The sequence below is a fragment of the Pelodiscus sinensis genome, unplaced genomic scaffold, assembly GCF_049634645.1.
Source record: "Pelodiscus sinensis isolate JC-2024 unplaced genomic scaffold, ASM4963464v1 ctg110, whole genome shotgun sequence".
In the NCBI taxonomy this organism is placed as follows: Eukaryota; Metazoa; Chordata; order Testudines; family Trionychidae; genus Pelodiscus; species Pelodiscus sinensis.
Genome location: NW_027465850.1, coordinates 272,253 through 289,283, shown reverse-complemented (window position 1 = coordinate 289,283; position 17,031 = coordinate 272,253). Strand labels below are relative to the sequence as shown.

The 17,031-nt window shown below is 59.5% G+C and overlaps 2 protein-coding genes across 2 annotated transcripts; one reads left to right on the top strand and one right to left on the bottom strand.

Annotated features, from left to right (window-relative positions):
- Window positions 1-2,151: 2,151 nt before the first annotated feature.
- Window positions 2,152-9,172, bottom strand: LOC142823886 (uncharacterized). Its single transcript, XM_075915610.1, has 4 exons — window positions 8,968-9,172; window positions 6,367-6,426; window positions 3,455-6,132; window positions 2,152-2,166 (listed from the first exon to the last, which is right to left on the bottom strand). Exons 3-4 carry the CDS (start codon window positions 5,225-5,227, stop codon window positions 2,152-2,154), a joined length of 1,788 nt encoding a protein of 595 aa, XP_075771725.1. The 5' UTR covers window positions 5,228-6,132; window positions 6,367-6,426; window positions 8,968-9,172.
- Window positions 8,308-16,797, top strand: LOC142823885 (uncharacterized). Its single transcript, XM_075915609.1, has 4 exons — window positions 8,308-8,335; window positions 10,337-10,994; window positions 12,802-12,817; window positions 16,168-16,797. The coding sequence occupies exons 1-4, from the start codon at window positions 8,308-8,310 to the stop codon at window positions 16,516-16,518; spliced, it is 1,053 nt and encodes a 350-aa protein (XP_075771724.1). The 3' UTR covers window positions 16,519-16,797.
- Window positions 16,798-17,031: the final 234 nt, after the last annotated feature.

Genomic DNA, 17,031 nt, shown 5'->3' with positions numbered 1-17,031 from the left:
AGCAGTCTTGCGCTGATGGACATACGAGTCTCTATTCTCTGAGCTAAAAGCCAGCTGGCTCCTTTGGAACCAAGGTTATTTCCTAGGAATAAAGCAAACCATAAAAACAATCCCGCGTGGTTGTTTGGTTGTTTGGTACCAGCCTTATCAAAGTGAGGCCCTTTTGCAATGTGGTTGCCAGGGGAACCAGGGTCACAGTAACTCTTGAACTGTTTTACTTCCCAAGCTGGCCTAATACTTTGAGTTTGTCAGTTCTCAGCAAGATACCATGGACTGCCTCAGTTTACTCCTATAGTTCCTTTCTCTTGACTTTGGGGTTCTCCTTAACCCACCAGGTTAAATACAATTTAAGGGGTTTTAATTTACTCTGGGAGTGCCAGTACAGCACCAGCATTATTATAAATGTTAAAATGAAAACTTCCCACATAATTTGACAAACACTATTTAAATCCATCTTTAAGATATTTCATCGCTTTACTGGCGCTGCCCATGATTATAGGTTTGACCTCTACTGCCTGGTTGAGTGCTGCAGAGGTAGGTGTTTGGCATGGTCCACGGTGTTTCCCTATCTGTGTGTACCTCAGACGGCCAGCCCCGACATATCTTTGGGCATTGGCCACCAACTCCTCGATCTTCGCCTGCAGGGCCAGTAAAGTACCCTCCTCTAGGTACTTACTTCTGCCATGCCACTCAGAATCTCATGTTAGGTTACTCATCACTGCCGAAGTGCGATAGAGCCGCATTCCATCAACGGTCAGGATCATCCGGCGAGGGGCTGTTATGCACACAGACAGATATATAGAGGGGCAGGATGGAGCGATCTGTCTGGGTAGTCAAACACCAGTAGGTACCGTTCATTTGGACCAGCTCGATGTTTTTGTTTCTCTGAGACAACCACATCAAACCTAGGCAGATTCGTCATGATGTTAAATGGGCAGGTACATAAAATTTCCTTATCAAAGTGGGTGCAACAATCCCTGGGTATAGGGAGGCTCCCACACCTTCAGAATAAGCGATGCTCTCAACTCTATCTATATGCCCCTGCTTTAGTACAGGCAGGGAGGTTACCATTCTGGTCTGATCTGAGTGAGGAATCCCCAGAGGGGCCAAAAACAAATGGTTATATTATACCCTGTCCAGGTGGGCCTTTGGGTCCTCATGGATTCTTTACTTCCCCACTCCCATGGGTAGGACGGGGGAGATGGGGACTCACCCCCATAAGGGCTGGGTGGTCAAAGCTATCCTATTCTTCAATACTGGCTTTCTAATTCCTTTAATTTAGTTCCATTAATTAACAATCCAATTAATCTCTGTTCTAAATATCTGGTTAGGTTTAGTGAAGTGGACACAGAGCTGGACAGATCTTTCAAACTATTCAGGATTAATCGGTTGGCTTGGCTGGTGTCTAGGCCTTTACGGGCACTGGATATTACTGCATCTACCAGCCTGGATTCTCATACAATTTCTGGGCTATGACATAAGTGTTGCTGACAGAGTTTCCAGGCCCAAACCAATCTGCGATGGTATCTGCTAAGCCCCGTCGTTGCCTAATCAGGCACTTGCCAATTCGATTAGCCAGTCTGGCACACAGCTGGTCTATACCAGTGTGGAACATCACCAAGGTAAGGACCAGTGACAGTTGTCCTGGTTCTGGGACAGGGGTCTGTTCAGGGCATGATGCACAATTAGGAGGCTCTATTTTGTCCTTAAGGACCTGGTTAATAATATCCAAATGAGGGCAAGTTAGCAATGGCCATTGTTTAACAAATGACAGCCATGCCTCAGGGGTTACCTTTGTCTGGGCTTTAAGTGGTAAGCCCCAGTGGGAGTCAGTAGGTCCAACTTCAGTAGCCTAATGTCAGTGTTTAGCTTTTTTCTTACAATATTCCATACAAATTAACTCAGAGGACTGTGTGTTCTTTGTCCTCGTAGTGTCCATGTTGTTACAATAAACAAAATGATTCTGTGTGAATGAGGGGAGGCCCAAGGCCGTGTATTCCCCATTGCTATTAGTGTGTATTTGTTCTATGTATGTGACTTGAAGGAGGTTACGTTGACTAGAGTCACTGTTTCTCTTATAGGACCAAGCATGGTTCACAGATGTTTAATTGTTAATAGGAACCTATGCAATTCCATAATTCTTGAGGCCTTTTAAGGTATCAGGCACTAATGAGTAGCAGGGTGTGACGGCGCATTGGGGGTTCCCCGTCTCCTGCACCCCGAAATGGCACAAACAGACTGCACCAGCCAGTGGAATAGAGGAAGTTTATTGCCTCTCCAGGATACAGCACAGCACAGATGGAATCTGGTCACAGAGCTGGGCTAGGATGCCTCAGGCCCCCTTGAGATGGGGGAGACTGGGCCCCTAAACTCCAGCCCCTTTCCCTAGGCTCTCCTCCATGCTCCCAGACAGCAACTAACGCACCCTCCTCCAGCCCTGCCCCCCAGCCAGGGCAGCATCCACCTTCCTTTGTTCCTCTCCATGGGGGGTGTCTGGCCACTGGTTTGCATAGTGACTCATCCTGTTTTGCTGGGTCGTGGTACCCACGGCAGCCAGTGGGGTTACCCCAGAGCCAGCAGCATAGAAACCAGCCAGGTACCCCCACTACGTCACAGTTCTCCCCCCTCCGAGAGCGAACTGAGCAGGGTCACTCCGCTCGTGACCTAGGGAAGTTCGGGTCCTCTGCGTGGGAACCCGCCCTGGGGACATGGGTGCTCCCCTTGACTCAGGCCAGCTGCGGCGAGGCCCCACATGAGCTGGCTTCCCTCTGTCCACTCGCCGCCCCGCTCCAGGGTGACTGGCCCAGGCCTGTTCTCGGGGGTCACACCCCCCCTTCCGCTGGCCTTGATCTCTGGCCAGGGTCTCTTGGGCCGGGGCCATGAGCCCAGCGAGCCTTCTCTGGACAGCCAGGGCGGCTTCCACCCCCGATGCTCCATCCAGGGAGGACTTCCCCTCCCATAACTCTCTCAGCAAGCCCAGAGGGTCTATCTGGGGTAGAGACCCCCAAGCCGCTTTCCTCCTGTCTTGGGCCTTCCCGCCCCTCTGGCAGGAGTCACAGGACCGGCAGTACCGCTGCACGGCTGTAAAGATTCCCGGCCAATAGAAGTGATGGAGCAGCCTCAGCCGGGTGCTCCGGATCCCCCGGTGGCCCCCAACGGGGACGTCGTGGGCCAAATACAGCAGCTTGAGGCGATACTTTCGGGGGACGACCAGCTGCCGCTGGACCCTCCATGCCCTCGCCTTCCTGGGGGGGAGCCATTCACGGAACAGGAGTCCACGCTCCCGCAGGAATCTCTCCTGGCCACCTCTCCCCCGGGGCTGAGCTGCATGGAGGCCAGCCTGGTCCCTCAGCCTCTGCAAGGAGGGGTCTGCCTGCACCTCAGCCTGGAATTCAGCTGCTGAGGCAGGGATCGGGACCTGTCCCCCACCTCTGCCTAGGTCCGGAGTCCCAACCTGGCTGGACCCCGTGTCCGCTGCAATGGGACCCTGAGGACTCTGCCGGGAGCCCTTCCCTGGACCCACGTTGTTAGCCGCCCGCTGGCTCTGGCTCCGGGTAGTGACTAGAGCCCGCTGGGATTCCTGGGGCCACTCCTCCAGGTCATTCCCCATCAGCACCTCGGTGGGCAAGTGCGGGTGCACCCCCACTTCCTTGAGGCCCTCCTTGGCCCCCCATTTCAGATGCACCCTGGCTACAGGCACCTTAAACGGGGACCCATCTATGCCCTTCAGGGTCAGCTGCGCGTGGGGTAGTATCCGCTCTGGGGCCACTATGTCGGATCGGGCCAGAGTCACCTCCGCCCCCGTGTCCCAGAAGCCCATCACCTTCCTACCATCCACCTCCAGGGGTATGAGGCACTCACTCCGCAGGGGCCGTCCTGCCCCCACCCGGTACACGGAGAAATCCGCCTCCTGAGAATCAGACCTCCCAGGGGAGGTGCACTGAGCATCCTTCCCCTCTCTCTGAGCTGAGGTTTGCCTGCCAGCCCCTGCCTCTGGGGCAGCCTGCCCTTCCTCCCGCCCCAGCCAGTTAACCCTGGAAAGTCCCCGGTCCTGGGACCTGGTGCACTGAGCCCTCTTGTGGCCTTTTTGCCCACAGCGCTGGCAAGTTAGGCTTTGGGCTGTCTCTGTCCAGGCCCTGGCTGGTTCTCTGGGGCACAGATGACCTGTTCCTTGGTCTCGCCTCGTACTTGACTCCCTCCATCGCTCAGCCGAGATCCGGTCTCTGCGCGATTCCCTTTCTCTCCGGGACTCCCGTTCACACCCAGACCGGCTCTCCGTGAACTCATCCGCCAGTCTCCCGGCCTCCTGGGGGTTCTCTGGTCTCCGGTCCTTGAGCCACAGCCTCAGTTTGGGTGGGCACGCTTCATAGAACTGCTCCATCATGACCAGCTTGAGCAGCTCCTCTGCGGTCTGGGCTCCGACTCCAGACACCCACTTGCGGCCGTATTGCGCCAGGCGGGAGGCCAGGTCCACATAGGTCTCCCGTGGCCCTTTCTGCACCCCCCGGAACTTCTTCCTGTACATCTCGGGGGTCAGCCCGAACTTGTGCAGCAGGGCCTGTTTGAACCGTTCGTAGTCACCCGGCTTCAGGTCCTCCAGCTGGCTGAGCACCCCTGAGGCCTCCTGACTCAGCAAGGGGGTGAGCTGCCGGAGCCGGTCCGCCGGGGGGATCTGGTGCAGCTCACAGGCCCGCTCGAAGGCGCTGAGGAACCCGTCCATGTCCCCCGCGTCCTTACACGGGGCCAACACGAGCTGCTCCAAGTGCCTGGTCACCCCGGGCCCCCTGGGGTCCTCCCCACTCGCTGCAGCTGTGGCCCCTCGGCTCCTCTTCTCCACCATGGCCAGCTCATGCTGCCGCTGCCTCTCTCGGTCCTGGCGCTCCCTCTCTCGGTCCTGTACCTCCAGTTCCTTCATCCGCAGCTGGATCTCCAGCCGCCGCAGCTCCACCAGGCTGGACCCCGCCCTGGACGAACTGCGGCTGGCGGAGCGGGGCCTGGTGGGCCACACGTCTCTCTGGTGGGCTCCAGCCCCCCCTCCAGTCTGAGAGCCTGAGATGCTCCCCAGGGGGGTCTGGCTGCTCCCCGCTGGGACAGGATCCAGGTCCCTGGACTGGTCATTCTCTTCCAGCTGGGCAATCAGCTGGGCCTTGGTTGCTTTCTGCACAGGCAAGCCCCTCTCTCTGCACAGCCCCACCAGCTCTGCCTTCAAGAGTCGGGCGTAGGCCATCTGCCCGCTGGGCCCCCCGGTGCAGACTCACCAGTCTAGTGCTGCAGCGCCCCACGATTCCCAGGAACCGCTTCGCTCTGTCTCCAGCACGCCTGGCTCCAGGGCTCTTGCTTCTACTGCGCCTTGTCGCTCGCCGCTGGAAGCTCCATTCACGGGGTGCAGTGGATCCCGCTTCTGACACCAGTGTGACGGCGCGTTGGGGGTCCCCCTTCTCTTGCACCCCGAAATGGCACAAACAGACTGCACCAGCCGGTGGAATAGAGGAAGTTTATTGCCTCTCCAGGATACAGCACAGCACAGATGTAGTCTCGTCACAGAGCTGGGCTAGGATGCCTCAGGCCCCCTTGAGATGGGGGAGACTGGGCCCCTAAACTCCAGTCCCTTTCCCTAGGCTGTCTCCTCCATGCTCTCAGACAGCCAGCCACTCCCTAACCCTCTTCCAGCCCTGCCCCCCAGCCAGGGCAGCATTCCACCTTCCTTTGTTCCTCTCCATGGGGGGTGTCTGGCCATACCAGAGATCCCTTTGCATAGTGACTCATCCTGTTTTGCTGGGTCGTGCAGCATAGAAACCAGCAGCATAGAAACCAGCCAGATACCCCCACTACGTCACACAGGGCAAGTAGCTGTTATTGCAATGGTGAGGTTACTAGTTTCTTCATTGTTGTGGGCATCTTTACTTAAATATGCTGATGTCCCACTTGCTCGTGTTGTTACTTATAGATTTCTTATTATCTCTGGCTAAACTACTTTTATGGTTGGTGTGCAAATTTGCAGAAGCTAAATATTTCATTTGTGTAGCTATTAAAGCAAAACTAATCCGGTGGGGGAGAGGCTGGTACTTTACCCCTAGTCCTTCTGTTCACATGCTGCACTCCGTGCTTCTTTCTAGTTCTTTTTTTGTTCACCTGTGGAGAGATTGTTAACATTCTCTTAGCCTAAACAATTTCTAAACTATTATCTTTTCACTGAATTTTAAAGTTGCTAATTGATTGGGCTTAATTATTAATTTTGTTGGTTTAAATTAATGCTTCTGCTTTACTCAAATTATCCTTTCATTAAAACAATATCTTACACACAACAATATTTGCAATATGTATTACAATTAAGACACACAAGACAAACTTGGGCAGAACACAAACCATGGTTTTTTGTTGTTGTTTGTAGTTTTTCTTCAGCTGGCACCAGCGCTTTCTGATGATCTGAAAGACAAGAAAATATTTCTACCTTCGTCGGGGTGGCTTATTATAACTTAAAATACTGCTTAAAATCTGCTAGGGGAACCTGTTACAGGTAGTTCTTTACCACTTCCATGGGCGAATGAGCTATAACTTTACGAGAACAAGGGCGCTTCATCGGTACTCGTGACCTTCTACTCTTTCGAATTACCTCTAGAGTTGCTAGCTTTCTTCAACAGTGGCATGCCTCAGTTTCTTTCTTGTACTACAGATCAGGCTTAATGTGTGAAGCTATAATGCTTTTCTTTAGCACAAGGTGTTGGTCAGTTATTGTTCTAGCAAGCAAAAAGCTTTTCTTTTCTTGAAAAGAATCATATACAGTGTTACTTATTAAGACTATAGTAATAATAATATTGACATTAAATTTTGTTAAATGGGCGCTTATAAATATTTTGTTTGTATTTGGACAATTTACTTGAGGGGACAGGTGTTTTATATTCCTTTGAAATAGTCAGGCAGCCTGTATTCACATATAATGTTGGATTTGAAAGCAAGCCAAAAGTGTTATCAACTCAGCCTTGAACAGAGACACAGTGAAGTTTCAGGGCTTGGATTTTTAAAACAAAGATTTGTTTTCTTAAAGAGTAAATTTAACCTTAAGGGTTGAATGTATAGATTTCATTCTTTTATACAGTTAACCAGTTAAGTGTCAATAGAATTCCTTCTTTTCCTTTTGCAGATTTAACAAAAGAGTCTGTAGCCAAATAGTTAAATTTGATTGTTTCTTTGCCTGGATTGTTGAAAAAGGCTGCAGGAAACAAGGAGTCACTTTTTAAAGCAGGTTTCCCTTCATATATTACAACAATCGCTTAATTCCTTCTTATGATCTGTCCTGATTCCTGCTAAATGACCCTTCCCAATGACACATGTTTGTCCAGTATTAATGTGGTAAGGAGGATGGGCTTTCCCATTAGCCCCCTCACCTCCTAATTCTTTTCAATAGGTAAATCCAAATGTGTATTATTGCAGTCAGCTATTACTAATTTTAAACTTCTCAGTATAGGGTTTTCATAACGTCCATGCTGCAGCAGTTGATCTATGCTGCTGACTCTGGGGTGGATCACTCGACCATGCTCTGTAAGGAGATTTATGTTGCAGAATGTGTCTCCTTGTTAGGGCAGATTTAGCTTCTAGTGATTACATCTTCAAATTCAATTCCCACTAGTTGGCTTTTAGGGTGGCTTTTAGGTTACGTCCTCCCACGCCCTCAAGCTAATTATAACAGTGTGTGAGGGAAAGGTTTTAACTGTTTTTTTTTCTGGACGGCCCCCACTTGTGCGTTGAGAAACATCCTTGGGTAGCCTGCGATTCCAGCCAGAGAGGCTGTAGTTATCTATTCTCCAACAAGGGCTTGAGAATCTCCTAAAGTTGCTTGGCAGCCCTTTCCTACTCCTGCGTTGTGTTCCGTGTATATGTTTCCAACCAAAATGCCTAGGGCCAATATGGCTTGCTGGTCGGCAGGCATTCCTTCCTTGAGAATTTGGAGGAATACTTCCCGCAAGCTGTTAAGTCTCTTCCAAAACTCAGTGTTTTGCTTTGGATCGGACAGTGTAACTAGAGCTCGTTCTTCCAAAGGGAAGATCTGATCCCTTTCAATTATCTTCTGTGCCTCCTCTCTATCTTCAGTAATGTGTGGTAAGGGCCCATATAGGGCTGGGCATAGAGAGGAGTAGAGGGGTAATGTTGGGCCAAATTCCCCCCTAAGCTTGGGAGAGGCTGTGCACTTGCGTGTAAGTTACATTTCTCTGCAGGGCGGATTTTTGCTTTTCTGAGCTTCAATCTCATCCCTCAGGGCTTTAATTTCTTTCTCTGTCAATCTGTCAAATGCTTACAGGTCCTTGGACCATGATGCACGTACATGTAGTACGCAGGGGTGCCTTTCAGCGGTCTGGGGGGGTATGCTTAGACTGATCCCCATCCATTTTAGTCATTCAGGGGAGCATCCTGTCCATTCCCCGTCTGCTCAGTGGCTTATAGGAAACTAAATCTACACACTCCAAAGAAGGGGTCTGCTGGGTCTAGAGTGTCAGACCTTATCAGCAGCTCATGAAATAAGGGGAGTCGTCACTCCCTCACATATCTGCTCGGTCTCGAGGTTCGGCTGACCCCCCTTGCGTTCAGAACTCCCTTGTGGGAGAGCCCTGGTGCGGCTGGAATCAGCTCACTTCTCAGAGACCTGGGCAGCGGCATTCACACTCCACTCATTACATTCACACTCAGCGTGCTTTTCACACAGAAATGTTCCCACTTAGATGCATCTCTCTTTATGGACCTCGTCCATATTTGGGGCGGCAAACAACACGTTTCCCCCAGAACCACAGCAGTTCCCAGCACTGCGTAAACTTAGGCCTACTCGGGGGTAACAAATCAACCTCCCCGGAACCGTTTTGCGTCTGACCTTGTTGCAGATTCAGGAAGTTCGGCTGGCGTGAGCCCACAAGAAGCAGACGACCCTACAGGCAGTCCTCCTCCACACCCCAGTAGAGATTTCAAAAGGTCTCTTACCTCTCGTTTGGCGCCATGGGGGTGAAGGGGGATGGTCTGCAGCCGCTGTCGCTGTCTTCAATCGGGCGTTGCCATCCGAGTCACGGCACCAAATTGTGGAAGGAAACATTGTCCTCACTCTGCGTTTGTAGCAACAAGTAGCCAGAGGCAGTTTTATTACGAGCTGCAGCAAGGGAAAAACTGGTTCGGACGGGGGGGGGGGGGGGGGGGGGGGGAGGGAAGTCCCCCCCCCCTCTCCGAGGCAGATCTTCGAATAGGAGCAATTCTGAAGCAGTTTCTATACTGTCTATTAGATATAATAACAATAACAATTCGTCTCCTTCCCATTCCAGACACCAATGGCTAACAGTGATTTAGTTCCACCCAGATGCTCCGTATCTCAAGGTCCCTGCCAGAGTCAGCGTTGGATCCGTATCTCCGTATGGAGGCGAGAGGCGAAGGCAGCGTCTAATTCCAGATCTCGCCTTGTCAGGCCACAGACTTAGCCTGACTCTTGCTCTCTTGTTAACAAGACCAAGATGGCTGCACACAAATTCCTTTATTCCCTTTTCCTGCCTTTACACCTCTCCCCTGTGTAAGGGGGGCTGGGGGGCACAGGGAGCACTGGAGTGTCTGAGGGGAGGTGGGGGATGGGTTATAACCTCTCCCCTGTGTAAGGGGGGGCTGGGGGGCACAGGGAGCACTGGGGTGTGTGAGGTGGGGGATGGGTTATAACCTCTCCCCTGTGTGGGTGGTACTGGGGGTGTGTGTGCAGAGAGCGCTGGGGTGTCTGAGGGGAGTGGGGGGCACAGGGAGCACTGGGGTGTCCGAGGGGCACTGGGGGGCACAGGGAGCGCTGGGGTACCCGAGGGGGGGCACAGGGAGCACTGGGGTGTCCGAGGGGCACTGGGGGGCACAGGGAGGCACTGGGGTACCCGAGGGGGGGCACAAGGAGGCGGTAGGGTACCCGAGGGGGGGCACAGGGAATACTGGGGTGTCCGAGGGGGGTGCTGGGCCCGGCCGTGAGAGCAGGGCCCGTGCGCGGAGGCGCCCCGGGGCCGTGGAGCGCGCCCGGCCCCTCCCGGGGAGCTGCGGGGAGGCGAAGCGGCCGCCGGCAGGGAGGGGGCCGGGGGCGGGCCGGGCTCAGGCTCCCAGGCTGCGTCCCCGCGCCCAGCCCGCCGCGCGCCGCGCAAGGCGCATCCGCCGGCCGCCTGCAGCAGAGCTGGGCCATATCTCTCTGGAGATATTTAAGAACAGGTTAGATAGACATCTGTCAGGGATGGTGTAGACGGAGCTTGGTCCTGCCTTGAGGGCGGGGGGCTGGACTCGATGACCTCTTGAGGTCCCTTCCAGTCCTATTATTCTATGATTCTATGATTCTATGGGCGAGGGGCGCCGCGCCCCGGTAGGGCCCTGTGCACGGGGAGCGCCGGGGCGGGCGCAGGGCAGGTGCCCCCGGGTGGGGCGGGGCCGCTCTGCAAACGGGGCGCAGCCTGGGGCCCCGGCTCCCGGGCAGAGTCACCCGGCAGGGCCCCCCGCTGCCCTCGTGCCCAGCCCCCGGCAGGCTGCGGGCCTGGCTCCAGCGTCACGGTCCCATTCCCTGGGCCTGCCCGCCCCCCAGAGCGCCCCAGCCCCAGCGGCCCTCGAAGGGGGTCAGAGGCCTTTCCCAGGGTGGGGGCCTGGCTGGCTGGGGGGGCAGGGCATGGGGGTGGGTCCAGGCCCCCTTGGCTACGGCCGGGTGGTGGGGGCCCGAGAGCTGAGCCGGCGGCCCCGTTGCAGGTGGCGTTCGAGGACGTGGCCGTCTCGTTCTCGCCGGCGGAGTGGGCGGAGCTGGCGGCCTGGCAGCGGGCGCTGTACCGGGACGTGATGTGGGAGAACTACGCGCCGGTGGCCTCGCTGGCTGAGGCTCCCGGATCCCTGACGTGGGGACACTGGCCCCCGTCCCTGCGCCCGGCGGAGTCCTGGGCGCCCGGGGGTGGCTGCCGCTGCCAGGCCGGCAGGGACGCGGCTTCCCGCAGGCGCCGGGCTCTTCCTGGCACATCGTGCCCGTGAGACGCGGCGGGTCGGCCGGGAAGCTGTTCTCGAGGCTGGGCCGGAGCCGGCCCGGGCCTGGTCACAGCTGAGCCCACACTGGGAGCCTGGGCCCCTCGCTGTGGGGACAGGCCTGCGGCCCAGGCTTGGAGCATCCCCCGGGCAGCCCGGAATGGCCAGACCCCACGGTTTGGGGTGCAGGGTGCCCTGGGACAAAAGACTCCCCCAGCTCTCTGCAGCACCTGTGAGAGGCGCCTCGCTCTGGCACAGCAGGTCCCGGGCCGGGGGAGAGGCCTCGCAGCCCTGAGCATCTTCACATCTGTGACGTAGTGGGGGTACCTGGCTGGTTTCTATGCTGCTGGCTCTGGGGTAACCCCACTGGCTGCCGTGGGGACCACGACCCAGCAAAACAGGATGAGTCACTATGCAAACCAGTGGCCAGACACCCCCCATGGAGAGGAACAAAGGAAGGTGGATGCTGCCCTGGCTGGGGGGTAGGGCTGGAAGGGGGTTAGTTAGTTACTGTCTGTGAGCATGGAGGAGAGCCTAGGGAGAGGAGCTGGAGTTTAGGGGCCCAGTCTCCCCCATCTCAAGGGGGCCTGAGGCATCCTAGCCCAGCTCTGTGACCACATTACATCTGTGCTGTGCTGTATCCTGGAGAGGCAATAAACTTCCTCTATTCCACCGGCTGGGGCAGTCTGTTTGTGCCATTTCGGGGTGCAGGAGACAGGGGACCCCCAACGCGCCGTCACAACATCCGAGTGGCTAGACTGGGCCAGAGCAATGGTCCAGCCAGCCCAGTGTCCTGTCCTCAGACAGCGGCCAGTTCCGGGTGCCCAGAGGGAGGGAGCAGAACGGGGAATCCTCACGGGATTTCTCCCCTGCCGCCCATTCCCAGCCACTGGCAAACAGGGACTAAGGACCCATCCCTGCCCAATAGCCACTGATGGACGCAACCTCCATGAATCGAACTCGCTCTTTTTGGAACCCTGGTAATGTCCTAGTTTTCACCACATCCTCTGGCGAGGAGTTCCACAGGTTGATTGCTCCGAGTGAAGAAAAACTTCTTTTGGTTTGTTTCAAACCTGCTGCCGATTCATTTCATTGGGTGACCCCTAGTTCTTATGTGATGGGAACACGCCAATCACTGTTCCTTAGTCACTTTCTCCACCCCGGCCATGACTGTCTAGACCTCTGTCCTGTCCCCCTCAGTCTCCTCTTTTCCACGCTGAACAGTCCCACTCTTTAAAATCTCTCTTCGTATGGGACCTGGCCAAACCCCTCAGCAGTTTGTTGTCTTTTTCTGAACCTTTTCCAATGCCAAGAGACCTTTCTTGAGACGAGGGGACCCCATCTGTGCGCAGGATTCAAGCTGTGGGCGTCCCATGGGTTTATAGAGGCAAGAGGATATTCTCCGTCTTATTCTCCATCCCTTTTTAATGATTCCTAACATGCTGTTGGCTTTGGCTGCTGCTGCGCAGTGAGTGGGTGTTTTCAGAGAACGCTCCACAGTGACCCCAAGATCTTTCTTTTAAGTAGTTGTAGCCAGATTAGGCCCCATCGTGTTGTATGTCTAGTTGGGTTATTGTTCCCGATGTGCGTTCCTTTACATTTACCCACATTCCATTTCATTTGCCGTTGTGTTGCCCAATCACTCAGTTTGGTGAGATCTTTCCAAGCTCTTCACACTCTGCTTTGGTCTGAACTACCTTGCGCAGTTTGGGATCAGCTACCCCAGACTAACACGGCTACATTTCTATCACTATTGAGCAGTTTGGGATCATCGGCAAATTTTGCCGCCTCCCTGTTTCCCCCTTTGGACAGATCGGTTATAAATCAGGTGAATATGATGGGACCCAGGACAGCCCCTTGGGGACCCCGCTGGTTCCCTCTCTCCTCTCGGAAAACCGACCGTTTCTTCCTCCCCTTTGTCTCCTGTCTTGTGACCAGTTCCCAGTCCGGGAAAGGCCCTTCCCTCTTCCGCCGTCACAACTTACTTGGCTTAAGAGCCTTTAGTGAGGGACCTTGTCAGAGGCTTTCTGGAAATCTAAGTCCACTCGCTCCACGGGACCCCCTTGGCCACGTGCTGGCCCCTCACAGAACCCCAGCAGACCAGTGAGGCAGGATTCCCCTCTACAGGAACCATGTCGACTCCCCCACAAATGATCTTCACCCGCGTGTCTGACCATTTGATTCTTTATTATTGTTTCAGCCGCTTTGCCCGGCTCTGACGTCGGCCGGACCGGTCTGTGATTGCCACGGTCGCTATCGCCGCTAGAGCCCTTTTGGAATATTGGCGTCACGTTCGCAGTCTGCCCGTCATTATTGTCCCCGCAGGCCGTGGGCCTGGCTGGCGGCAGGGGAGGCCCAGCCCCAGGGCTGCTGTTGGGCAGGGCCGGCTCAGCTGGGGCGCGGGAACGAGCAACGTGTGGAGGCACCGAGCGTCAGCCGTGCGGGGGGCCCGGTGCCTGTCCTACGGAGCTGCCTGGGGCCCAAGCGAGGACCCACGGGCCCCGCATCAGCTGCTCCCAGCTGGGGTAGGAGGATCCGGAGCAGGCACGGGAGGGAGGGGCCAGACAGGACCCCCCAGCGGCTGCCCCAGCCCCAGCTCCCCTGGGTGTGTCTGGGAACCCAGACGGCCCGGCAGGCTCCTGCGGCCTGTCCCCCTCGGCCGCCTTGGCTCCGTCTCCTGTTCGGCCGCCGGCCCGGCGCTTGCCCTGGAGCTGGGACCTGCAGGCCTGGACTCCACTGTGGGCAGGCTCCCGTGCGCCTGGGGAAGTGATCGCAGGCCCTGTGTCTGCGCACAAGGGGCTCCCGGGCTGGAGAGAGCTGGTCTGCTCCAGGAGCACCGCGCTACGGCAGGGCCCCGGGGGGCAGCAGGCAGCCTGGCCCCTAGGACGCAGGGGGCGCGTCCCCCGCCCGGCGCCTGTCTGCGGCCGGCTCCCTCCCTTCCGTGGGTGGCCAAGGAGACCCAGCAGCGCCCCTCTCCCCAGGCCCTGCCGGCGCGGAGGGCGCCTGGAAGGCGGAGGAAGAGCCGCTCGTTGGGGCCGCCAGCGTGGGTGAGACTGTTCAGCGCCAGGCGCCGTGGGCAGCGGGAGCCCAGCCGTGGCCCCGTGGCACTGGGCAGGAGGATGCGCTGTGCCAGCCGAGGCGCCGCTCTGCGGGTCTGCTGGGTGGGGGCTCGCAGGCGCTGGCCCAGGCACCCTGTGGCATCTGTGTCCTGTTCGTCTGTGCCAGCCCGGCCGGGGGCACCTGGGGGAGACGGGCACAGGCCGCACCTTCGCGTGCGTGGGTGGGGGGGCGGTGGCTGAGGGGAGGTGCGTGGGTGGGGGGGCGGTGGCTGGGGGGACGTGCGTGGGTGGGGGGGCGGTGGCTGGGGGGACGTGTGTGGGTGGGGGGGCCGTGGCTGGGGGGAGGTGCGTGGCTGTGGGGGGGCCGTGGCTGGGGGGACGTGCGTGGCTGTGGGGGGGCTGTGGCTGAGGGGAGGTGCGTGGCTGTGGGGCCGTGGCTGAGGGGAGGTGCGTGGCTGTGGGGGGGCCGTGGCTGAGGGGAGGTGCGTGGGTGCGGGGGCCGTGGCTGAGGGGAGGTGCATGGCTGTGGGGCCGTGGCTGAGGGGAGGTGCGTGGCTGGGGGGGCCGTGGCTGAGGGGAGGTGCGTGGGTGCGAGGGCCGTGGCTGAGGGGAGGTGCATGGCTGTGGGGCCGTGGCTGAGGGGAGGTGCGTGGCTGTGGGGCCGTGGCTGAGGGGAGGTGCATGGGTGCGGGGGCCGTGGCTGAGGGGAGGTGCGTGGCTGGGGAGCTGTGGCTGAGGGGAGGTGCGTGGCTGGGGGGCGGTGGCTGGGGGGAGGTGAGTGGGTGGGGGGGCGGTGGCTGAGGGGAGGTGCATGGCTGGGGGAAGGTGCGTCGGTGGGGGGGTGGCTGAGGGAAGGTGCGTGGCTGGGGGGGCAGTGGCTGAGGGGAGGGCGCGGGTGGGGGGCCGTGGCTGAGGGGAGGTGCGTGGCTGGGGGGAGGTGCGTGGCTGTGGGGCCGTGGCTGAGGGGAGGTGCGTGGCTGGGGGGGCGGTGGCTGGGGGAAGGTGCGTCGGTGGGGGGGTGGCTGGGGGGAGGTGCATGGCTGGGGGGGCGGTGGCTGGGGGGAGGGGCGCGGGCCGGGTGTTGGCAGCCTGGGCCCCGGCAGGGCTCCTGGAGCCATCGTGTCTGCTGTGCCGTTCCTAGTCCCCGGGCCCTTCCCTCGGCCGCTCGGCTCCGTGTCCCCAGTGCCAGGAAAGCCGGTGGGAAAGGGCCCCGGGCGTCACCGGGTGGCCGGCGAGGGGGCGGCTGCGGTGGGCGAAGCACGGGGCGGTGTGCGCGGCGCCAGCCGGCCGGACACCACAGGCCCAGGGTGGCCTGCCTGTCCTGTGGCCGGCTGGGGTGGCTGTTCGTGGGCTGTTCGTCTGGCTCTGGGTCTCAGGCAGTGAAGCCTAGTGGTTAGAGCAGCGGTCAAAGCCAGCCCGAGGCCCCTGCTGGACCCAGGCGGGGCGGGGCCCGTGGAGGAGCGGAGTCCGGGTCGTGCGCCGAGTCAGGGAGCCGGCTGCAGATCCAAGCCGGGTCACAGTCAGTCCCAGGGCGTGGGGCCAGGAGCCGGGTGCGGGCGGGGGCAGGAACAGGGGCAGGCCTCGGGGCCGCAGGGGGTTCCTAGCGCAGCGGGTACCGCTCCGACTAGCCAGGGCCCATCCCACCCATCCCTGTCCCCGTGCCGGGCGGGCTCTGGGCAGCTGCCTGGGCCGCGGGTTCGCTCCCCCCCTTGGTCTGCTCTGCCCCGTGCGCTCCGGAGCCGGCAACGCGGCGCCTCTCTCCGCAGGCTCCGGCGGCCCCCGGTCGGGCGCTTGGGTGGAGGCGAATCTCCGAGCCGGCCCACGGATCCGGGTTTGTCGCGTTGTCTGGGCGCCGCGGTTCCCCATGATCCCGCCCCAGGGACAGGGCCGCCCATGTGGGGCGCAGGTGAGGGGCGTGGGGGAGGGGCGGGGCAGCTGGGGAGTGGGGTGGGGGCGGGGCAGCCGGCACAGGGGTCAGGGTGCTCCTGGCAGTGCTGGGCCGAACGATCTCCTGCCTCATTGCCCCGCCCGGGCGGCCTGGCGGCAGTCGGCCATCCCCCGCCAGGGCCCTGCGCTGCGCCCCCCAGGGCCGGGTGCTCTCCGCGTGGCCCCGTTGCAGGTGGCGTTCGAGGACGTGGCGGTCTATTTCTCGCCGGCGGAGTGGGCGGAGCTGGCGGCCTGGCAGCGGGCGCTGTACTGGGACGTGATGCGGGAGAACTACGCGCTGGTGGCCGCGCTGGGTGAGGCTCCCTGTAGCCAGTTACCCGGCCCCGGGGCAAGGGCCCTGCTGCCCACCTGCCCCACACGCGACTCCGCAGCGCCCATCAGCCCCCTGGCGCTCTCCCCTGCACCCGCTGGGCGCCCCACCTGGGCAGGCTGCTCGGCTCCCGGCAGAGTAAGGGCCCTGGGGAACCCCTGTGCCCGCCGCCGGATGCCGGGGAGAGCCCCTTCCCCTCCCTGCATCACCTGAGCGCGGTGCCGGAGCCGGGCCCTTGCGCCCAGCTCGGCCGTCCGGGCGCCTGTGGGGGTTGGTGAGCGGAGGGGCCGTGGGTCCCGGTGGGTTTGCTCCTGGGGCCCTGGCGGGGCTCGGGGTCGCGCGTGGCTCGCAGGCTGCACCTCTCGCCCCGGCCTGGCGGTGGGTGGCCCTGGGGCTCTGCCCCCGCAGGGTGATCCGCCCGGGACGGGGGCTGTTCCCGGAGCACCCGCCTAACGCCCCTCGGGCCTGTCCCTGCGCAGGCCCCGCGCCGGAGAGCCCCAGGGAGCCGGAGTGAGGGCAGGTGCCCCGGCCGGGGGGAGCGGTTCCGGTGGCCCCCGGCGTGGGTGAGTGATGCCAGGGGCTGCGGGCCGGGCCGAGTGGATGTTTCTCGGGGCAGGGGCTTTGCCGCCCCCACCTGCTCCTCTCCGGGTGTCGCCGGGGGCCCCGTGATCCTCGCCTGGCCGGATTGCCCCCCCGGCGGCTTCACGCCCCCACGGGCTCCCCCTG

Coding starts and splice junctions, on each gene's coding strand:
- LOC142823885 (XM_075915609.1), top strand. CDS start 8,308: ATGATGCACGTACATGTAGTACGCAGGG. Junction 8,336..10,336: donor CGTACATGTAGTACGCAGGG/GTGCCTTTCAGC, acceptor TCTATGGGCGAG/GGGCGCCGCGCCCCGGTAGG.
- LOC142823886 (XM_075915610.1), bottom strand. CDS start 5,227: ATGGCCTACGCCCGACTCTTGAAGGCAGAGCTGGTGGGGCTGTGCAGA.